Genomic DNA, 24,309 nt, shown 5'->3' with positions numbered 1-24,309 from the left:
CAGGTCAAAGTTGGCCCTCGGAGCACCACCCACTAAGAAGGGGGCCACATGCCAACCCATTGGTCTTGGGCCGACCTCTCCCACTCGGCACACCTTTCAAAGGCCAAGAGGTTCATCGTCGGGAGTCAGTTTCTGCAGCATGAGACTGGCTCTAGTAGGTTGGATGGGGAACTCCTGACCCTCCATCTGGCCCCGCTGCTGCCTCAATTCAGCGAGCTCTACCCCACTCTGGGCAGCCTGGTTCAATAATAGTTGGGTGATCTCCTGCTGGGCCTCAAGGATCTGAGTGGTCCTCTCATTTATGTCTCGGTCGGCTCTTCCAGACCTCGTGTGGCCCGCACCAGCTCTCTAAACATTTCCTCCATTATGATTTGGTCTCTTTATTTCTCTATTGGAGACACCGATCCCACTTCTGACACCACATGTTACACGGCACTATCGTCTCAGAGCTTCCTTTGTCCTACAAACAGTGGTCCAAGAACAATCCGTACTTTAAACACTTCTCATAGTTTACAGAACACAAAACTACACAGTACAATCAATTCAGCAGGACCGAGAAAACTCTCCAACTCCCAGCCTCGTCCAGTTCCCCTGCTTCTGTTGAACCTCACCCTTTGATGCTCACCTGTCTGGGGCGAGGTCTCTACTCACTCCAGGAGAAATTACCTCTTAAAGGCGAGGTTCTTAAAGGGGACAATACCCTTCCTGCTAAAGGTGAGGTTCTTAAAGGGGCAATACCCTTCCTCAGGTATCAGGGCCCTCATCATCCTGCAGCTGATATATCGGCCCTTAATCACCTTGTTACATGTTTGCATTACCGCGCCCGACGGCCCCGACCCGACCCGCGCTATGGCCCCGCGCCCGACCACGCCCGATGGCCCCGCGCCCTACGGCCCCACGTCTTACCCATGCCCGATGGCCCCGCGCCCTGCGGCCCCACACCCTACCGCAGCCTACGGCCCCGCACCCTACCGCGCCCTACAAATCATATACTCCATAGCCTATAACCTTTAACCACTGAACTATCCTATAACCACTGTACTAGTGGACTCTATAACTCCAATACTCCGTAACCTATAATCCCTACACTAATGTACCAGAAAACCCTTAACTACCGAATCCCATCTCCTTTAATTACTAAACCACCATATCTTACCACCACTGAACTACTCTTTAACAATTACAGTACTGTAGAATATAATCCCGACACTACCGTACCCGATGAACACTACAGTACCGTACCCAATAACATTGCATTACCGTACTCTAAAACCCCATTATCGCACCATACAACCTTTAACCAATAAACTACCGCACCCTATAGTCCCTGAACTACCATACCGAATAACCTTCAATCACTTAACTACTGTATCTTATAAACGCTACACGACCGAACCCTATAACCCCTGCACTCCGTACCCTATAACCCCTGCACTCCGTACCCTAAACACCTACACTCGGTACCCTATAACCCCTGCACTCCGTACCCTATAACCCCTGCACTCCGTACACTATAACCCCTGCACTCCGTACACTATAACCCATACACCACCGTACCCTATAACCACTAAACTACCGAACCCTATAACTCCTAAACTGCAGGACCTTTTCACCCCACACTACTGCACCCTATTCTACCTACACTGACACACCCTCGACGTCATACACTACCGTTCACTATAATTCCGACACTCCATAACCTATAACCTATAACCCCGACACTACTGTACTCTATAACCCCTACACTACTGTACCCGATAAGCCCGATACTTCTGCCGGTAATTCCCTCCGTGGCTCTCCTGATTGGCCGCCAGCAACATCGGTAGAAGATCAGCAGAAACTCACAGATATTCGGTAATTTCTCGGACCTGCTCCCAATTCACTACCGCCCGTTTTGTGCCACTGTCGATGGTGAATTCACCTCCCAATGAGCTTTGACAGGCTCTGCCCGTAGGACCCAGCAGAGCAGATCCTTCCCTCTCCTGCACAGATGGCCCTCAGATATGTGGGGCTGAATTTCCTCCGGACTCTCCCACTCTGCTGCTGTAACTTTGCCTGATGTCCATTTAGACACGTGAATGGGGTTTCCGCCGAAATCCCACCAAAGTTACGGCAGCGCAGTCGGAGAACCTCAAACATTCACCTCATTGGTTTGCAGCCGAGGCCACTGGGCAGCGATTGGGATTGGGTCAGGGGTCTGAATCCACCCTGTGCTCAGGGATGACTGTGGATAAATCCATCACCCACCACCAACCTTTCCAATCAGCTGACTCCAGACAAGCCAGCACTGGAACCCAGGGCCTTCTGTTCCTGTGCAGCACATTAGACCCTGGAAAGGGGACTGAGCCCCTGAGACACCTATAGTGCCGAGTGATTGAGGTTATGAGGAGGTCAATTTCTATAACTGAGGAACTGGATTACAATCAGAGAAACAAAATATTCACTTCCATTTAACTAAAAGGAACATTTCCGTCATAGTTATTTGTGTGGATTTTTGATTGGTCTGTACAGATTTTGGCGCAGCCATCAACCAAATAACTACAAGAGCGCACACTGTAAGGATGAGAACTGCGCCATCACCTCTTCCACGGGCTGGAACGACGATTGCTGCGCCAAGCGTTGGAAATGGATTTGTGAACGAAAATCAACCGCTCTTGTGCAGCGTTAGTTTTGCGGACGTTGCTGTGAAGATCAGACAAATAGAAGAACAGCGGAAGTGCCCGACTCGCCTGATGATTTCTGTCCTTTTTTGCATTAAAACCCGAGAATGCCGGAAATGTACAGCAGGTCAATCAGAGAGCTGAATGTTCCTGGAGAGCCCCTTCCACAATATCCTGAGTCGGGCACTTTCTCCTGCAGGCACTGACTGATCAGCTCCACATTCCCATGACTTTCTATTAAAGATTGCACAATTTAAAAACTTTCCTTTTGATCAGTTATTTTAGTCGCTAAACACTTTTGGGTTTATTGAACCAGATTGGCCCAAATCAGAGCCCTTCCCTCTCTCTCTCTCCCTCCGTTTGCAGGTCTCTCTGCATCACTCACGATGCTCAGTTATCCCCTCTCCACCTCCCTCTGGTGGTGTCTTTCTGCAACATTCACTGCATCACCGACACACATTCACGATCGGCAGCATTAATAAAACAGCTTCTGGATTAAATATTCTCTCGTAGTTTCGATCGATAAAGAAGACACCAGCAGGGAGATAGAGAGAAGTGTGTCTGAGTACAGTGAGTGAAACGGAGAGACACCGCACAGGAGTTGCAAATCCACCCTCTCGCCACCATAAGATCACAAGACCAGAAGAGATGGGAGCAGGAGTCGGCCATTTGGCCCTTCGAGCCTGCTCCACCATTTAATGAGATCATGGCTGGTCTGATTTTTACCTCAACTCCACTTTTCCGCCTTTTCCCCATATCCTTTGACTCCCTCGCCACTCTGCAATCACATTAACTGAACTTTGCTCTGGCCCAGTGTCACCGCGCTGAAATCACGTCTTTCTCCGGCAGATGATTTTAACATCAGGGTTGCTGGTTTACGAGTGAAAAGTGATCCCGCTTCACTCTAGGGGCATTGGACAAATGTGTAGATGCCGTGTAGTCGGTGCTGGGACCACTGCTTTTCTTGATATATATTAATGACTTGGACTTGGGGGTACAGGGTATAATTTCAAAATTTGCAGATGACACAAAACCTGGAAGGGTAGTAACCAGTGAGGAGGATAGTGATAGACTTCAAGAGGATATAGACAGGCTGGTGGCATGGGCGGACACGTGGCTGATGAAATTTAACGCAGAAAAATGCGACGTGATTCATTTCGGTAGGAAGAACGAGGAGAGGCAAAATAAACACAAGGGCACAACTCTAAAAGGGGTACAGGAACGGAGAGATCTGGGGGTATATGTGCACAAATCGTTAAAGGTGACAAGGCAGGTTGAGAAAGCCGATAAAAAAGCATACTGGATCCTAGGCTTTATAAATAGAGGCATAGAGTAAAAAATTTTGGAAGTTATGATGAACCTTTATAAAACACTGGTTTGGCCACAACTGGAGCATTGTGTCCAGTTCTGGGCACCACACTTTAGGAAAGATCTGATGGCCTGAGAGAGGGTGCAGAAGAGATTTCCGACAATGATTCCAGGGATGAGGGACTTTAGTTACGTGGACAGACTGGAGAAGCTGGTGCTGTTCTCCTTGGAACAGAGACGGTTGCGAGGAGATTTGACGGAGTTATTCAAAATCATGAATGGTTTAGACAGAGTAGATACAGAGAAACTGTTGCCATTGGCAGAAGGGTCAAGCACCAGAAGACATAGATTTAAGGTGATTGGCAAAAGAACCAATGGTGACATGAGGAAAAACTTTCTTACACAGCGAGTGATTAGGATCTGGAATGCACTGCCCGAGGGGGCGGTGGAGGCAGATTCAATCATGGCCTTCAAAAGGGAACTGGATAAGGACTTGAAAGGAAAAGAATTGCAGGGCTACCGGAATAGGGCGGGTGAGTGGGACCAGCTGGATTGCTGTTGCATGGAGCCGGCGCGGACTCGATGGGCCGAATGGTCTCCTTCCGTGCTGTAGCCTTTCTATGATTCTAGGATTCTAGAGGGCCAAGTAAAGGATCAGGACAGATAATGCCGAGAACAAATTAAAAAGAAGCACAAGTTGATGAAACCAGCGCTGGTGAAATTGCTGGGTGGATATTTAAAGGATGGGCCGTGGGAGGGGCTGGACCGCCATTCTGACACAGTTTTGAGGCGCTGCTTATTTTGACCTCTTCTCCAAAAATCCTTCGTCACAAAGCAGTCAGGCGTTGCCTATTGTTGCGGTTCGGGACCAGTAACTATGGCTGAGGTGTGGCGCCGTGATCGTATCGTGGTTAATACTCTGCGTTGTGGTCGCAGCAACCTCGGTTCAAATTCGAATCACGGCATAACTTTCTCGCCTCTTTTATTCTCTGCCACACATACCAATAAAATGCAGCAATATATCAATCTTAAATATATATAAGAAATATTTTTTATTGGTGGCGAAAATCTATCCATTCCGTCAAATCCCAGCAATCTCACATGCCTGTACTTGATGTTCCACAGTTCAAACCCGCCTCTTCTCCCAGCATTTTCTTCCTTCCACAGTCAATAGGCCGCCTTTACTTTCCTCCTTCCATTTCACGGACACTTTCCTGCTCCATTGCCGACTCTAACATTCACTTTCACGATCTCACGCCTTTAAGTTTGTTCTGCTCCGACCGCTGTTTCTATTGGGCACATGTCCCATTCGCACCAATATTCATTTGTGCCTTGAAATCAGTCGATACATTTCGATCTGCGTGACCGCTCGACAGACAAACAGGTCTGGCCGCCCGATTGCTCACGAACTTTACTTGGGGAATCTTGTGATCCAGGGGATGGTAACTGAAGAACTGGTTTTTGTTTTGATGCTTGTTGGCTCTTTTCTCTCAGCAGTTGAGTTGCGTGAGTGACGGGCAGCGCTGCAGAGCTGCGAATGGCGGTTGAAAGAAAAAAAAGGAGCGATTACAGGCCATGAGCGAAAGGTCTTTCAAATTCTCGTGGCGCAGGACGCTGTGTGCGGAAACGGCAGATTTTAAAGCGCGTGTGCAGGAAAGTAAAGTGTGATCTTGTGTGTGAGAAGAGCACAAGAAAGTTGTGCTTGAAGCTGCGCCCTTGAGGAAAGTTGCAGGTTGTCAGGAAAACTGCGATAGTGAAAACTCAAAAATAAACCCAGAAACTGCTGGCAACACTCAGCAGGTCAGGTAGTATCTGTGGAGAGATACTCAAGTATTTATCCAATTCTCCTTTTAAAGTTACGATTGAATCGAGCTCCACCATCCTTTAAGGCAGTGCGTTCCAGATCATAACAATTCGCTGTGTAAAAAAATCTCCTTATTTTCCTTCTAGTTATTTTGCCAATTATCTTAAATCTGCGTCCGTTGGTTGCCGACCCTCCCGCCAGTGGGTGAAGTTTCTCCTTATTTACTCGATCAAAACCCCTCTTAATTTTGAGCACGTGGATTACTTCTACCCTTAACCTTCATTGCTCGAAGCAGAACAATCCCAGGTTCTCGAGTCTCTCCACACAACTAAACCCCATCCCTGGTATAATTCTGGTAAATCTCCTCTCCATCCTCTCCAAGACCTTGACATCCTTAATAAATTATAGTGCCCAGAATTGGACACAATACTTCAGATGAGGCCTGAACAATGATTTATAAACGTTTAACATAACTTCCTTGTTTTTGTACTCTATTTCTCCATTATTAAGCCAAGGAACCGGATGCTGTTTTAACGGCTTCACCAAATTGTGCTGCCACATTCAAAGATGTTGATGAAAATTACCAGGAACACGTTGAGTCAGCTCACTCGGCTCAGGCCTTGGACTGAGCCTCGGCTTTTCTTGCTCCGTGTCTCAGGAGCACACCTCATGAGATCAGCTCACTCAGTACAGGCTGGAGATTGAACATGTGCCCACCCTGCTCCGTGTGGGACTCAGTACCACACCAGTTGAGATCAGCTCACTCCGCACAGGCCGGGATGGCGGAGAGAGACAGAGACACGTGTTGTGATCTGTAACTTTTTATAAACACTTCAGCTTATTTCACTCCGTGTCCAACACCGTGCGATCTCCCCTGGTGTGTCAGCTTTCTGTGTTTATACAGACTGTAATGCATTGAATTGTCTCTTGGATCACACGGGGTGGTAGACGGGGTTCTGTGTGCGGAGGGTTCGGGGGGTGAGCTCTGATTCCCGCCCTCTTCTGGATTGAAGGGAGAAAAGAATGAATGAGAGAGAGAAGCGATGTGGGAGAAGGGATGACGGAAGAATTTGTCCATGAACCTGCTTAAAATGGCCCAAAAACAAGATAATATTAAGATATCATCAGCAGAACATTAATACAAGCTGTAAAACAAAAGCAAAATACTGCAGATGCTGGAAATCTGAAGTGAAAACAGAAAATGCTGGAAATACTCAGCAGGTCAGGCAGCATCTGTGGAGAGAGTTCTGATGAAAGGTCATCGACCTGAAAGGATGTTTCTCTCTCCACAGATGCTGCCTGACCTGCTGAGTGTTTCCCGCATTTTCTGTTTTTATTATTAATATAACCTGAGCTCTGTCGAGCGTTTGTTGTTCGATTCACTGATAAAGCTGGGAATTGAGGGGAAGCTGGTTCATGGCGAACCCCAGCTCTGAATCCCCCCGGCAGAGAGTTCAAGGAATGTTTAATATAAATGAGATTCAACGACAGTCTCAGAAAATCTCTCCTTGATGGTCGGTCTCATTCTCCCGGTGAGGAATGAGCGGGAGGGGCAATTCCACCCGGGGTTATATTTTATTCCAAGAGGCTGAGGCAAAACTTAGGTTTCCAGTCGGGCCGAAGTCGCTTCGTTGGGAGAGCGTTAGACTGAAGATCTGAAATGGTTCCTGGTTCGATCCCGGGTCTCGGCAGTTTTTGGTTATTTTGTTTCTTCTTTGGGTCGATTCTCCGACATTTATTTGCACTGACATTTTTACCCGACACTGAACGGTTGGGGATGGAATAGAGAGACATCAAGGATGTCTGTATTTAGCTTTTATTTCTCTATTTCCTTCTGCCTTTCTCTCTGGTTTTTGTCTCTCTCGGTGCTCGATAAACATTTGATTTGATGCATTTGTCCTAAACTGATGCCTTTTCCACATCTCAGGGCGGTCAGACACGCTCTGTCTGTCTGTTACTGATTGTGACCATTAACGGGAACAGGCCGCGAGTTAAACATTTATCAGCAAACCGCCAGAGAGATAACACAGCGGGAATAAAACACATTGCCTCACATTGTTAGACACCGAGTGACACAGATTGTAATGTGTGTCAGTAAACAGACCCGGAAAACAGAGTCCGAGAAAGGAAAGAAATAGAGAGATAGAAAAGAGTGATAAAAAGAAAGAAAACCCTTTCTCCACCCCAACAACAACAACTTGCATTTATATCGCGCCTTTAACGGAGTAAAACGTCCCAAGGCGCTTCACAGGAGCGATTATCAAACAAAATGTGACACGGAGCCACAAAAGGAGATATTGGGACAGGTGAGGTCGGTTTTCAGCGTCTGAAGGGAGGAGAGAGAGGTCGAGAGGCGGGAGGTTTCGGGAGGGAAATCCAGAGCTTTGGGCCCAGTCCGTTGAAGGCACGGCCGCCACGGTAGCGTAGTGGTTATGTTACTGGGCGAGGAATCCAGAGGCCTGGACTAAAATCCAGAGTCACGAGTTCAAATCCCACCACGGCGGCTGGCGAATTTAAATTCAATTAATTAAATAAAAATCTGGAATTAAAATACTAGCATCAGTAATGATAGCCATGAAACTACCGGATTGTCGTAAAAACCCATCTGGTTCACGAATGTCCGTTCGGGAAGGAAACCTGCCGTCCTCACCCGGTCTGGCCGAGATGTGACTCCAGACCCAATGTGGTTGATTCTTAATTGCCCTCTGAGTGATGGGCAATAAATGCCAGCCTTGCCAGCAACACCCACATCCCGTGAACAAATAAAAAAAAAATGGTGGAGCAATGAAAATCGTGGATGCACAAGAGGCCTGAATTGGAGGAGCTCAGAGATCTCGGAGGGTTGTCAGGGTGGAGGAGGTGACAGAGATCGGGAGGGGCGAGGTCATGGAGGGAATTGAACACGAGGATGAGAATTTCAAATTTGAGATGTTGGTGGACTGGGAGCCAATGTCGGTCAGCGAGCAGAGGGGTTCTCCTCCTGAACGGTGGTTTGAATGTTTGGGGGGCGGGGCTGTGATAAATATCTCGATTTAATATAATGATCCCACTTTTCAACTACCCCGAATTATTGCAATGCTGACCTGGAACAATCGAGAACATACCGCAAAACAGGACATTAAGATCAATGGTTACTTGAGCGAGGAGTTTAAAAGATTCTTCGACGAAGGAGAAGGCTCAAGAAACGGACTGTGAACATTTCATGATGGTCTATTTATTTGTGGCCAGAGAGAGGGATGGAGTCGGTGACTCGGGAACGGAGTTTGTGCCAATATTTAGTTGGAGGAATGTTTTTCTCATCCATTACTGGATGTTGAAAAAGCAGTGTGAGAAATCAGAGACAGTGGAGGGTTCGAGACAGGTGGTGAGGTCGAGGTGGGTGTTGTCAGCGTACATGTAGAACCTGAAATTATGCTTTCGGATGATATCGCAAGAGGCAGCATGTGGATGAGAAATAGGTGGGGGTCAAGGATAGATCCTTAGGGAACGCCAGAGGTAATGGTGCAGGAACAGGAAGAGAAGCCATTCCATTTGATTCCCTGGCTACGATTGGAGAGATAGGAATGGAACCAGACGAGCTCAGTTCCACCCAGCTGGAAGACGGAGGAGAGACACTGGAGGAGGATGGTGTGGTCAACCATGTCAAAGGCTGCAGACAGGTCGAGAAGGATGAGGAGGGATAGTTCACCACGGTCACAGTCACAGAGGATGTAAATTGTGACTTTGATAAGGGCCGTTTCAGTATTGTGGCAGGGGCGGAAAACTGATTGGAGGGATTCAAACATGCAATTGCGGTTGAAATGGGCATGGGTTTGGGAGGCGACAACACGTTCAAGGACTTTGGAGAGGAAAGGGAGGTTGGAGATGGGCATTATCGACCTGGATCTGCACTTTCATGGAATATATATTTGAAACGCGAGGTCTCTCTGTTCATTCACAGGGTCTGTGCCGTTCTATTGAGTGTGCACTTCCAGTCCTGGTTTTTCCTCCTAAAATATATTATCTCATAATTTCCACATTAAATTCAACTTATCAACTGTCTGCACCTTCTATTAACTTGTCTATCGTAGAATTACATAGAATTTACAGCACAGAAACGGTCCATTCTGCCTAAATGTTCCATGACTGTGTTCATGCTCCACATTCCCACCCTTCTTCACCGCACCCTATCAACATATCCTCTATTCCTTTCTCCCTCATGTGTTTGTCTAGCTTTCCCTAAATGCATCTATACTAGTATCATCAACTATTCCTTGTGGTACCGAGTTCCACATTTTAAGAACATAAGAAATAGGAACAGGAGGAGGCCATGCGGCCCCTCGAGCCTGCTCCACCATTCACTCAGATCATGGCTGATCTTCGATCTCAACTCCACTTTCCCGCCCGATCCACATGTCCCTTGATTCCCTTACAGTCCAAAAATCTATCGATCTCAGACTTGAATACACTCAATATCCACAGCCCTCTGGGATAGAGAATTCCAAAGATTCACAACCCTCTGAATGAAGAAAGTCGTCCTCACCTCAGTCCTAAATGGTTGACCCTTTACCCTGAGACTAAGAACCCTAGTTGTGGATTCCACAGCCGGGGGAAACAGCCTCTCATCATCTACCCTGTCGATCCGTCTCGGAATTTTTCATGTTTCAATGAGATCACCTCTCATTCTTCTGAACTCCAGCGAGTATAGGCCCATTCTACGCAATCTCCACTCATAGGACAACCCTCTCATCCCAGGAATTAATCTAGTGAACCTTCATTGCACCGCAACTAAGGCATGTATGTCCTTTCTTAGATAAGGAAACCAAAGCTGCACACAATGCCCCAGGTGTGGTCTCACCAAAGCCCTGTATAATTGCAACAAGACTTCCTTACTCTTGTACTCCAACCCCCTTGCAATAAAGGCCAACATACCATTTGCCTTCCTAATTGCTTGCTGTACCTGCATGTTAACTTCTTGTATTTCATGTACAAGACAGCAAAATGAACATCAACATGGAAACATGGATAATTTATGGCACAGATGGAGGCCATTCAGGCCATCATGTCTCTACAGGTCGTAGAAGAGCCACCCCGCCTAATCCCACTTTCCAGCAATTGGTCCGTAGCCCTTTAGGTTACGGCAATTCAAGTGCATATCCAAGTCCTTTTTAAATGTGATGATGGTTTCTGCCTCTACCACCCTTTCAGGAAGTGAGTTCCAGAACCCCACCACCCTCTGAGTGAATTTTGTTTTCCTCATCTCATCTCTAATCCTCCGACCAATCCCCTGCTAAATGGGCCCTCTGCTAAGGGAAATAGGTCCTTCCTGTCCATTCTATCCAGGCCCCTCATAATTTTATACACCTCAATTAAACCACACCTCAGGCTCCTCTGTTCCAAAGAAAACAACCCCAGCCTGTCCAAACTTTCCCCATAGCTAAAATTCTCCAGTCCTGACAACATCCTCATAAATCTCCTTTGTACCCTCTCAAGTGCAATCACATCTTTGCTGTAATGTGGTGACCACAACTGTGCACAGCACTCAAGCTGTGGCCTAACTAGTGTTTTATACAGTTCTAGCATAACTTCCCTGCTCTAATATTGTATGCCTCGGCTAATAAAGGAAAGTATTCCGTATGACTCCTTAACCAACTTATCTACCTGTCCTGCTACCTTCAGGGATCAGTGGACACGCACTCCAAGGTCTCTCTCTCCCTCTACACCTCTCAGTATTCTCCCATTTATTGTGTATTCCCTTGCCTTGTTTGACCTCCCCAAATGCATTACCTCACACGTTTCTGGATTGAATTCCATTTGCCACTTGTCTGCCCACCTGACCAGTCCACTGATATCTTTCTGCATTCTACTGCTTTCGTCCTCACTATTAACCACACGGCCAATGTTTGTATCATCTGCCAACTTCTTAATCATGCCCGCTACATTTAAGTCTAAATCATTAATATATACCACGAAAAGCAAGGGACCTCGTACTGAACCCCGTGAACCCCAATGGAAACAGCCTTCCAGTCACAATCCGTCAACCATGACCCTTTGCTTCCTGCCACTCAGCGAATTTTGAATCCAATTTGTCACTTTCCCCTGGATCCCATGGGCTTTTATTTTTTTGACCAGTCTGCCATGTGGGACCTTGTCAAAAGCCTTGCGAAAATCCATGTGCACTACATCAAACGCATGACCCTCATCAACCCTCCTTGTCACCTCCACAAAAAATTCAATTAAGTCAGTCAGACAAAACCTTCGCTTAACAAATCCATGTTGACTGTCCTTGATTAATCCGTGCCTTTCTAAATGAAGGTTCATGCTGTCCCTCAGAATTGATTCCAATAATTTGCCCACCACCGAGGTTAGACTGACTGGCCTGTATTTACTGGGTCTGTCCTTTTCTCCATTTTTAAAGAACGGCCAACTTTAGCAGTCCTCCAATCCTCCGACACCATGCCTGTAGCCAGGGACGATTGGAAAATGATGGTCAGAACCTCCCTTATTTCCTCCCTTGCTTCTTTAAACAGCCTGGGATACATTTCATCCGAGCCTGGCAATTTATCTACTTTCAAAGATGCTAAACCCCTTAATACTTCCTCTCTCATTATGTTTATCCCATCCAATATTTCACATTCCTCCTCCTTAACTACAATCTCTGCATCGTCCCCCTCTTTTGCGAAGACAGACGCAAATTATTCATTGCGAACCATTCCCACGTCTTCCACCTCCACGAATAGGTTATCTTGTTGGCCTCTAATAGGCCCTACTCTTTCCTTAGTTATCCTCTTGCTCTTTATGTATTTATAAAATATTTTGGGTTTTCCTCAATTTTACTTGCCAGTATTTTTAATGCCCTCTCTTTGCTTTCCTAATTTCCTTTTTAATTTCACCAACATTTAATTATTTCTCACCATTTAAAACATAATCTGTTCTTTTATTCTTCCCATCAAAGTGAATAACCTCACATTTCCACACATTGTACTCCATTTGCCGCCTTCTTGCCCACTCACTTAACCTGTCTATCTCCCTTTGCAGACACGTTGTGTCCTCCTCACAGTTTACTTTCCCATCTTGCTTTGTATCGTCAGCAAACTTGGACACATTGCACTCGGTCCCTCCATCCAAGTCGTTAATACAGATTGAAAATAGCTGACACCCAAAAACGGCCGGCATTGCTCTCTGTTCAGTTAAGAGGAACTTCCCTGCTTGGAAATTCGTCCCAGCCTTGTTGAGGTGCAACACGTCCATCTTGTGCAGGTCTTTAATATTAATCAATACACAATGAGGCCCTGGGAAAGCGAATATCTCTCCACAGATGTTGCCTGATCTGTTGAGTGTTGCCAGTAGTTTCTGGGTTTATTTTCGAGCTTTCACTATAGCAGTTTTCCTGACAATCTGCAACTTGCCTCAAGGGCGCAGCTTCAAGAACAACTTTCTTGGGCTCTTCTCACACACAAGATCGCACTTTACTTTCCGACACACGCGCTTTAAAATCTGCCGTTTCCACACACAGCGTCCTGCGCCACGAGAATTTGAAAGACCTTTCGCTCATGGCCTGTAATCGCTCCTTTTTCATCACAGGCGCTCTTTACATTTATCCTCTACTCGATTCAATCACAAATTTCAACAGAACTATAAAGATCAAGGCGGAACACTTCCGATCTTACTGCACCGCCCCAACTTGCCAAATGTGCACCTTTCAACCTCCATTCGCAGCTCTGTCGCGCTGACCGTCATTCACGCAACTCAACTGCTGAGAGAAAAGATCCAACAAGCATCAAAACAAAAACCAGTTCTTCAGTTACCATCCCCTGGATCACAAGATTCCACAAGTAAATTTCGTGAACATCCGGCGGCTGTCTTTCCAGAGACCAGCCCTGCTTTCGTCGTGTTTTTCTGTCGAGAGGTCACGCAGATCGAAACGTATCGACTGGTTTCAAGGCACAAATGAACATTGGTGTGAATGGGACATGTGCCCAATAGAAACAGCGGTCGGAGCAGAACAAACTTAAAGGCGTGAGATCGTGAAAGTGAATGTTAGAGTCGGCAATGGAGCAGGAAAGTGTCCATGAAATGGAAGGAGGAAAGTAAAGGCGGCCTATTGACTGTGGAAGGAAGAGAAAGCTGGGAGAAGAGGCGGGTTTGAACTGTGGAACATCAAGTACAGGCATGTGAGAGTGCTGGGATTTGATGGAATATTAGATTTGCTTTCACGTATCAAAGATGACTGCATTCTATTCGCATGAGAGGCAGAAGACAAAAGACGCAGCGCACAACACAGAGTACGAACCACTATACGATCACGGCACCACATCCCACCTGTGCAAACGTTGTCTGTACTATTTACCTTTAACGTAGCAAAACGTCCCAAGGCGCTTCACAGGAGCGTATTTAAACAAAATTTGACACCGAGCCACAGAAGGAGATATCAGAAACAAAATACTGCAGATGCTGGAAATCTGAAATAAAAACAGAAAATGCTGTAAATACTCAACAAGTCAGGCAGTGTCTGTGGAGAGAGAAACAGAGTTAACGTTTCAGGTCGATGACCCTTCGTCAGAAATGGAAAAGGTTGAAGATTAAACAGTTTTTAAGCAAGTACAGCGTCAGGAAAAGGGATGGGGGAGGAAGGGGAGGGGAGGAAAGAACAAAAGGGAAGCTCTCTGATAGGGTGGAGGGCAGGAGTGATTAAATAACAAAAGGGATGATGGTGCAAGGCAAGGAGGGTGGTGATGGGACAAATAAAGAAACAAAAGATGGGTCAAGAGGAGCTGTAAATGGCAACATTAGAACCACAATCAGCACTTGATCTCCGAAAAAATGTGAGCAGTGTTTATGATCTGAAGTTATTGAAATCAATGTTGAGTTCAGAAGGTTGTAAAGAGCCTGATCGAAAGATGAGGTGCTGTTTCTCGAGCTTATGTTGAGCTTCATTGGAACGGAGTCGGAGGCCGAGGACAGAGAGGTCAGAGTGGGATTGGGACGGGGAATTAAAATGGCAACAGACCGGAAGCTCAGGGACACGCTTGTGGACTGAGCGGAGGTGTTCAGCAAAACGATTACAAATAAATCGCTGTTTCACCTGGAAGGAATGTTTGGGGCCCTGGAAGGTGGGAAAGGAGGAGGTGAAAGGGCAGGTGTTGCATCTCCTGCGCTCGAGTCGGAAGGTACCGTGGGGAGGAGAGCGGGTGTTTGGGGTGATGGAAGAGTGGACCAGGGTGTTGTGGAGGGAGCGGTCCATTATGAAGGATGAAAGGGGAGGGGCGGGGAAGATGTTTTTGGTGGTGGCATCGCGCTTTTACGTGGAGGAAATGGCGGAGGATCATACATTGAATGTGGAGGCTGGTGAGGTGGAAGGTAAGGACAAGGGGGACCCATTCATGGTTCTGGGAGGGAGGGAGGGGAAGGGGTAAGGGCAGAAGTGGAGTCAATAGGACCGACACAGTCGAGGGCCCAGTCAACTGCAGTGGAGGGGAATCCTCGATTGAGGAAAAAGGAAGACATATCGGAAGCATTTGTGTGGATGGTGGCATCATCAGAACAGACACGACGGAGATGGAGAAACTGGGAGAACAGAATAGAGTCCTTACAGGAAGCGGGGTGGGATGAAGTGTAATCAAGGTAGCTGTTGGGGTCGGTGGCCTTATAACAGACATTGGTTGACAGACCATCCCCGGAAATGGAGATAGAGAAGTCGAGGAAGGGAATGGAAGGTTCAGAGATGGACCGTGTGAAGGCGAGGGGAGGGTGGAAATTGGAAGCGAACTTGATTGGGGCGAGAGCAGGAAGTGACATCGATGTACCAGAAAAAGAGGTGAGGGGAACAGAGTAGTACTGGAACAAAGAATCTTCCACGTATCCCCCAGAAAAGGTCAGGCATAGCTCGGACCCACATGAGTTCCCATAGTGACATCTTTCATTTGGAGAAAGTGAGTGGAGTCAAAGGAGAAGTTGTCCAAAGTAAGAACAAGTTCAGCCAGACGGAGGAGAGTGGTGGAGGATGGGGATAGGTTGGGCCTTCGTTCATGGAATCGGCGGAGGGCCCGCAGGCCGTCCTGTTGTTGGGGGTGGGGGTGGGGGGGGGGGTGGTGGTGGAGGTGTAGACGGACTGGAAGTCCATGGTGAAAAGGAGATGGTTAGTGCCGGGGAACTGGAAATTGTTCAAGTGACGCATGGAGTTGTAAGATTCGTGGATATAGGTCGGAATAGACTGGACGAGGGGAGAGAAAGTAGAGTTAAACTCGGAAGAAATAATTATCCGGGGGCACGAACAGGCTGAGACGATGGATCTCCTGGGTCAGTTCTGCATGTGGATCTTGGAAGGAGTTAGAAGCGGGGTTGGGGGACAATGAGGTGGAGGCCTTGGGGAGGAAGATCTCCAGAGGAGATGAGGTCATTGACGGCCTGGGAAACCATGGCTTGATGTTCGGTGGTGGGATCACGCTCCAAAGGAAGGTAGGAGGAGGTATCGGAGAGTTGGCGTTCAGCCGCCGCTAGGTAGAGGTCTGTTCGCCTCACAACAACAAGAGCGCCGCCATTGTCAGCAGGTTTAATGACAATGTCAGGGTTGGACCTGAGAGAACGGAGTGCTGCGAGTTCAGAGGGAGGGAGGTTAGAGTGAGTGAGGGGAGTAAAGAAATTGAGACGGCCGATGTCACGCTGGCAGTTCCCAATGGAAAGATCAAGAGAGGGTAAGAGGATAGAGGGAGGGGTCCAGGTGGAATGAGAAATCTGAAGATGGGAGACAGGGTCCGCTGTGCGGGGGGAAGACTCCTGGACAAAGAAATGGGCGCGGAGGTGAAGGCGACGGAAGAAGAGCTCAGCATCGTGTCGAGCTCGAAACCCGTTGAGGTGGGGGCGTAAGGGGATGAAACTGAAGCCTTTGCTGAGGACTGACGTTCGGGGTCAGAGAGGGTATGGTCAGAGGGAATGGTGAAAACACGACAAAGAGATTGGAGGGAGGGGTGGGGTCAGAGGAAAGTGAAGGGGAAGAAGGATCGGGAGGGGTGTTGGTATCTAAGAGTTGTTGAAACTTGCGGTCCTTGACACCTAAGAGGAAGAAAAAAGTTTTTTGTTGAAGCTCCGGATGAGGCGAAGGATGAAATGGAACTGCGGACCAGGACAGCTCTGAAGTAGAGAGAGTCGGTGCTGCTGAAGAGAGAGTGTTTGATCAGGTTTCTACTAAAACTCACTTTCACAGACACATCTCCTTCCTCAGCAACTGTGTCCGGCTCCGACTTATTCCACGTGGATTCCAACTTAAATTCCACCCTTCATGTTTCGGATCCGCCCATGATTCCAGATATCTCCATGATATTCAGCGTTCCTCCAACCACTGCTCCCGCCGCTTCCTGAGATCCACGCTCAACGCCACGCACGGTCACATGCTCACTCTCGACCTCTCTCTCCACGCATGGTTTTTATCCCATCCGCGCCATTATTGCATTTACCGTTTGATGTGTTGGTTCCTTCATTATATTCATCCAGAAGTCCTGGGTTTCAGTCCAATCCGAAGCCACTGTGGATGAATTTTGCATTGCTCACTGAACTCTGCTCAAATCAGTAAAGTCCTGATTGGCGGCCGGAGGTGCTGCGAGTGTAAGATGTGAATAACGTGAAGTATCAATCAAAGTGCACAATTTCTGTTTAATCTTCAACCTTTTCTAGTTCTGACGACGGATCATCGACCTGAAACGTTAACTCTGTTTCTCTCTCCACAGATGCTGCCTGACTTGCTGATTATTTACAACATTTTCTGTTTTTTTTTTCAAATTTCCAGCATCGGCAGTATTTTGCTTCGAATATCTCCTTCTGTGGTTGTGTCAAATTTTGTTTGAAAACGTGACTGTGAAGCCCCTTGGGATCTTTTGCTACCTTAAAGGAGCTTTATAAATACTACAGGCCGAGCAGTTCCAGCTGTGGTGTGGTGCCGTGATCGTATAGTGGTTAGTACTCTGCGTTGTGGCCGCAGCAACCTCGGTTCGAATCCGAGTCACGGCATAGTTTTTGTCTTCTGCCTCTCTTGCTCATCGAATGCAGTAATATTTCAACCTTTAATACATGAAATAAAACCAAATATTCCATCAAATCCCAGCACTCTCACATGCCTGTACTTCATGTGCCGCAGTTCAAACCCGCCTGTTCTCCCAGCTTTTTCTTCCTTCCACAGTCAATAGGCCGCCTTTACTTTCCTCCTTCCATTTCATGGACACTTTCCTGCTCCATTGCCGACTCTAACATTCACTTTCACGATCTCACGCCTTTAAGTTTGTTCTGCTCCGACCGCTGTTTCTATTGGGCACATGTCCCATTCGCACCAATGTTCATTTGTGCCTTGAAATCAGTCGACACATTTCGATCTGCGTGACCGCTCGACAGACAAACACGACGAAAGCAGGGCTGTTCTGAGGAAAGACAGCCGCCCGAATGTTCACGAAATTCACTTGGGTGATCTTATGATCCAGGGGATGGTAACTGAAGAACTGGTTTTTGTTTTGATGCTTGTTGGCTCTTTTCTCTAAAAAGTTGAGTTGCGTGAGCGACGGGCAGCGCTGCAGAGCTGCGAATGGCGGTTGAAAGGTTCACATTTGGCAAGTTGGGGCGGTGCAGGAAGATCGGAAGTGTTCCGCCTTGATCTTAATAGTTCTGTTGAAGCGTGAGATTGAAGCGAGTCGAGGATAAATGTAAAGAGCGCCTGTGGGGAAAAAGGAGCGAGTACAGGCCATGAGCAGAAGGTCTTTCAAATTCTCGTGGCGCAGGACGCTGTGTGTGGAAACGGCAGATTTTAAAGCGCGTGTGTCGGAAAGTAAAGTGCGATCTTTTGTGTGAGAAGAGCACAAGAAAGTTGTTCTTGAAGCTGCGACCTTGAGGCAAGTTGCAGGTTGTCAGGAAAACTGCTCCAGTGAAAGCACAAAAATAAACCCTGAAACTGCTGTCAACACTCAGCAGGTCAGGTAGTATCTGTGGAGAGATACTCGCTTTCCCAGGGCCTCATTGTGCATTGATTAATATTAAACACCTGCACAAGATGGACGTGTTGCACCTCAACAAGGCTGGGACCAATTTCCAGGCAGGGAAGTTCCTCTTGACTGAACAGAGAGCAATGCCGGCCGTTTTTGGGCGTCAGCTATTTTCAATCTGTATTAACGACTTAAATGAAGGGACCGAGTGCAATGTGTCCAAGTTTGCTGACGATACAAAGATAGATAGGAAAGTAAGCTGTGAGGAGGACACAAAGTGTCTGCAAAGGGATATAGACAGGTTAAGTGAGTGGGCAAGAAGGTGGCAGATGGAGTATAATGTGTGGAAAAGTGAGGTTATTCACTTTGATGGGAAGAATAAAAGATCAGAATATGTTTTAAATGGTGAGAAATCATTAAACGTTGGTGAAATTAAAAAGGAAAATAGGAAAGCAAAGAGAGGGCATGGAAAAATAGGCCTCTTGCGCATCCACGATTTTCATCGCTCCACCATTGGCGGCCGTGCCTTCAACCGACTGGGCCCAAAGCTCTGGATTTCCCTCCATAAACCTCCCCGCCTCTCCACCTCTCTCTCCTCCCTTAAGACACTTAAAACCGACCTCACCTGTCCCAATATCTCCTTATGTGGCTCCGTCTCACATTTTGTTTGATAATCGCTCCTGTGAAGCGCCTTGGGACGTTTTACTCCGTTAAAGGCGCGATATAAATGCAAGTTGTTGTTGTTGTTGGGGTGGAGAAAGGGTTTTCTTTCTTTTTATGACTCTTTTCTATCTCTCTATTTCTTTCCTTTCTCGGATTCTGTTTTCCGGGTCTGTTTACTGACACACATTACAATCTGTGTCACTCGGTGTCTAACAATGTGAGGCAATGTGTTTTATTCCCGCTGTGTTATCTCTCTGGCGGTTTGCTGATAAATGTTTAACTCGCGGCCTGTTCCCGTTCATGGTCACAAGCAGTAACAGACAGACAGAGCGTGTCTGACCGCCCTGAGATGTGGAAAAGGCATCAGTTTAGGACAAATGCATCAAATCAAATGTTCATCGGGCACCGAGAGAGACAAAAATCAGAGAGAAAGGCAGAAGGAAATAGAGAAATAAAAGCTGAATACAGACATCCTTGATGTCTCTCTATTCCATCCCCAACCGTTCAGTGTCGGGTAAAAATGTCAGTGCAAATAAATGTTCGAGAATCGGCCAAAAGAAGAAGAAACAAAACAACCCAAAACTGCTGAAACCCGGGATCGAACCAGGGCCCTTTACAATCTGTTGAACGCTCGCCCAATTGAGTTGTTTCAGCCCCACTGTAAACTGCACTTTGGGTCATTCTCTTGGAATAAAATATAACCCCGGGTGGAATTGCCCCTCCCGCTCATTCCTCATTTCGGGAGAATGAGACCGACCATCAAGGAGAGATTTTCTGAGACTGTCGGTGAATCTCATTTATATTAAACATTCCTTGAACTCTCTGCCGGGTGGATTCAGAGCTGGGGTTCGCCATGAACCAGCTTCCCCTCAATTCCCAGCTTTATCAGTGAATCGACCAACAAACGCTTGAGAGAGCTCAGGTTATATTAATAATAAAAACAGAAAATGCGGGAAACACTCAGCAGGTCAGGCAGCATCAGTGGAGAGAGAAACAACCTTTCAGGCCGATGACATTTCATCAGAACTCTCTCCACAGATGCTGCCTGACCTGCTGAGTATTTCCAGCATTTTCTGTTTTTATTTCAGATTTCCAGCATCTGCAGTATTTTGCTTTTGTTTTACAGCTTGTATTAATGTTCTGCTGATGATATCTTAATATTATCTTATTTTTGGCCACTTTAATTAATTCACAGACAAATTCTTCCATCATCCCTTCTCCCACATCGCTTCTCTCTCTCATTCATTCTTTTCTCCTTTCAATCCAGAAGAGGGCGGGAATCAGAGCTCACCCCCCGAACCCTCCGCACACAGACCCTCGTCTACCACTCTGTATAAACACTGAAACCTGACACACCAGGGGAGATCGCACGGTGTTGCACACGGAGTGAAATAAACTGAAGTGTTTATAAAAAGTTACAGATCACAACACGTGTCTCTGTCTCTCTCCGCTATCCCGGCCTGTGCTGTGTTATTCTTTCTCACCCAATGTGTTACTGGTGATTTTGTGGAAGTGCATGACGGGATACTTGACCATATTAACTCTTTATTAACTCACATGATAGGATTAGCCACAAACACAAAGTAAGCACAATTGTGTGATTGCGTTTGAGCCATGGTATGTTGATAATTAAGCCTAGCACAGCCTGGCCTTCATTAAGATAAGGACAGAATAGAATAATAATAGAGTTGATGAATGGCCATGATGCCTTGAGACTGGCTCCAGCCTTCCTGATAACAAGGAACAGGAATGCAGAGAGAAAGAAAATAGCTGACATCTGCTCAGGCCGACGTGATGGCTGTGAATGTTCGGGGGCTGGCTCACCACTTGATTAACCAACTACCTGAGCCAATAAAGAATGTACGTGTACGCCCATATTCTGTAACAGGTGGGCGTTGCATAATGAATTGTATAAACATGAGCTGTTTCATTGACTCGGCGAAGTTGCACCCTCAACCATTGTTTGAGGTGCACTTCCACTTGTATACAAGTTGGGGTTCAATAAAGTTTCTCCTTGTACTACTTGTTTGTGTGTTAATGCATTTGTATAGTGTTAAGTTTCGACAGTTTTCATCAACATCTTTGACTGTGGCAGCACAAGTTGGTGAAGCCGTTAAAACAGCATCCGGTTCCTTGGCTTAATAATAGAGAAATAGAGCACAAAAGCAAGGAAGTTATGTTAAACGTTTATAAATCATTGTTCAGGCCTCATCTGAAGTATTGTGTCCAATTCTGGGCACTATAATTTATTAAGGAGGTCAAGGTCTTGGAGAGGATGGAGAGGAGATTTCCCAGAATTATACCAGGGATGGGGTTTAGTTGTGTGGAGAGACTCGAGAACCTGGGATTGTTCTGCTTCGAGCAATGAAGGTTAAGGGTAGAAGTAATCCACGTGTTCAAAATTAAGAGGGGTTTTGATCGAGTAAATAAGGAGAAACTTCACCCACTGGCGGGAGGGTCGGCAACCAACGGACGCAGATTTAAGATAATTGGCAAAAGAACCAGAAGGGAAATAAGGAGATTTTTTTTTACACAGCGAATTTTTATGATCTGGAACGCACTGCCTTAAAGGATGGTGGAGCTCGATTCAATCGTAACTTTAAAAGGAGAATTGGATAAATACTTGAGTATCTCCCCACAGATACTACCTGACCTGCTGAGTGTTGCCAGCAGTTTCTGGGTTTATTTTTGAGCTTTCACTATCGCAGTTTTCCTGACAACCTGCAACTTGCCTCAAGGGCGCAGCTTCAAGCACAACTTTCTTGTGTTCTTCTCACACACAAGATCGCACTTTACTTTCCAACACACGCGCTTTAAAATCTGCCGTTTCCGCACACAGCGTCCTGCGCCACGAGAATTTGAAAGACCTTCCGCTCATGGCCTGTAATCGCTCCTTTTTCCCCACAGGCGCTCTTTACATTTATCCTCTACTCGATTCAATCGCATGTTTCAACAGAACTATTAAGATCAAGGCGGAACACTTCCGATCTTACTGCACCGCCCCAACTTGCCAAATGTGAACCTTTCAACCACCATTCGCAGCTCTGTCGCGCTGCCCGTCACTCACGCAACTCAACTGCTGAGAGAAAAGAGCCAACAAGCATCAAAACAAAAACCAGTTCTTCAGTTACCATCCCCTGGATCACAAGATTCCCCAAGTAAATTTCGTGAACAATCGGGCGGCTGTCTTTCCAGAGACCAGCCCTGCTTTCGTCGTGTTTGTCTGTCGAGCGGTCACGCAGATCGAAATGTATCGACTGATTTCAAGGCACAAATGAACATTGGTGCGAATGGGACATGTGCCCAATAGAAACAGCGGTCGGAGCAGAACAAACTTAAAGGAGTGAGATCGTGAAAGTGAATGTTAGAGTCGGCAATGGAGCAGGAAAGTGTCCATGAAATGGAAGGAGGAAAGGAAAGGCGGCCTCTTGACTGTGGAAGGAAGAAAAAGCTGGGAGAAGAGGCGGGTTTGAACTGTGGAACATCAAGTACAGGCATGTGAGAGAGGTGGGATTTGACGGAATTGAAAGGTTTCACCAAAACATTTTCCTTTCATGTTCTAAAGATTGATTTCTTGCTGCATCCTCTCAGCACATGTGGGAAAGGAAAAAATCGGTAAATGAAACTCTGTGGAGACTCGGATTCGCACCGATGTTACTGCGACCACAACGCAGAGTGTCAACCACAAAACGATCACGACGATGTACATCAGGTGTGGCAGTTGTGCCCCAACAACATTAATGGCACGCATGACACTGCTGAGAAAAGAAAGATTTTGGTGATGAGGGTAAAATAATTAACAGCTCAAATTATGGCAGCGGTGGGATTCGAACCCACGCCCCTGCAGAGACTGGAGCCTAAACCCAGCGCCTTAGACCGCTCGGCCACGCTACCATTTCACAAGGGTGTTGTCCAGAATCTCGGAACTGGTGATTGAAAAGCGGCTTTCCGACTCTGACCTTTGAGTCCAAGATTTTTGCCTTGAAAGAATCAAATAAAAGGGCTTTCTTTGCACTGTTCTTGCGACCAGGTGGCTGAGTGGTTGAGGTGATGGACTGCTAATCCATTGAGCTTTGCCAGCATGGCTTTGTATCCCAGCCGCGCCATTATTGCCTTTTTTTAATCGTTCATGGGATGTGGGCGTCGCTGGCGAGGCCACCATTTATTGCCCATCCCGAATTGCCCTTGAGAAGGTGGTGGTGAGCCGCCTTCTTGAACCGTTGCAGTCCATGTGGTGAAGGTTCTCCCACAGTGCTGTTAGGTAGGGAGTTCCAGGATTTTGACCCAGCGACGATGAAGAAACGGTGATATATTTCCAAGTTGGGATGGTGTGTGACTTGGAGGGGAACGTGCAGGTGGTGTTATTCCATGTGCCTGCTGCCCTTGTCCTTCTATATGTTAGAGGTCGTGGGTTTGGGAGGTGCTGTCGAAGAAGCCTTGGCGAGTTGCTGCAGTGCATCCTGTGGATGGTACACACTGCAGCCACAGTGCGCCGGTGGTGAAGGGAGTGAATGTTTCGGTTGGTGGATGGGGTGCCAATCAAGTGGGCGACTTTGTCCTGGATGGTGTCGAGCTTCTTGAGTGTTGTTGGAGCTGCACTCATCCAGGCAAGTGGAGAGTATTTCATCACACTCCTGACTTGTGCCTTGTCGATGGTGGAAAGGCTTTGGGGAGTCCGGAGGTGGGTCACTCACCACAGAATTTCCCAGCTTCTGGCCTAATCGTGTAGCCACAGTATTTATATGGCTGGTCCAGTTAAGTTTCTGGTCAATGGCGACACCCAGGATGTTGATGGTGGGGGATTCGGCGATGGTAGTGCCGTTGAATGTCAAGGGGAGGTGGTCAGACTCTCTCTTGTTGGAGATTGTCATTGCCTGGCAATTGTCTGGCATGAATGTTACTTGCTACTTATGAGCCCAAGCCTGGATATTGT

At 47.0% G+C, this 24,309-nt stretch overlaps 1 protein-coding gene and 2 non-coding genes across 5 annotated transcripts in view; 2 read left to right on the top strand and 1 right to left on the bottom strand.

Moving 5' to 3' along the window:
• Positions 1-2,924, top strand: part of LOC137302085 (CD209 antigen-like protein E) — a 57,414-nt gene extending 54,490 nt beyond the window's left edge. For all 3 annotated transcript variants that reach the window (XM_067971771.1, XM_067971770.1, XM_067971769.1), the window contains one exon: positions 2,512-2,924. In XM_067971771.1, the coding sequence (XP_067827872.1) occupies positions 2,512-2,668 (157 nt within the window). In that variant the 3' untranslated portion in view covers positions 2,669-2,924. The remainder of the gene's footprint in view (positions 1-2,511) is intronic.
• A 14,758-nt stretch (positions 2,925-17,682) lies between these two features.
• trnah-gug (transfer RNA histidin (anticodon GUG)) lies at positions 17,683-17,754 on the top strand. Its single transcript has one exon. It is a non-coding gene; the product is annotated as a tRNA-His (tRNA).
• A 5,434-nt stretch (positions 17,755-23,188) lies between these two features.
• trnal-uag (transfer RNA leucine (anticodon UAG)) lies at positions 23,189-23,270 on the bottom strand. Its single transcript has one exon. It is a non-coding gene; the product is annotated as a tRNA-Leu (tRNA).
• Between the last annotated feature and the right edge of the window lie 1,039 nt (positions 23,271-24,309).

Source organism: Heptranchias perlo, chromosome 35, assembly GCF_035084215.1.
Source record: "Heptranchias perlo isolate sHepPer1 chromosome 35, sHepPer1.hap1, whole genome shotgun sequence".
NCBI lineage: Eukaryota > Metazoa > Chordata > Chondrichthyes > Hexanchiformes > Hexanchidae > Heptranchias > Heptranchias perlo.
This window is presented reverse-complemented; position numbering and strand designations above follow the sequence as displayed.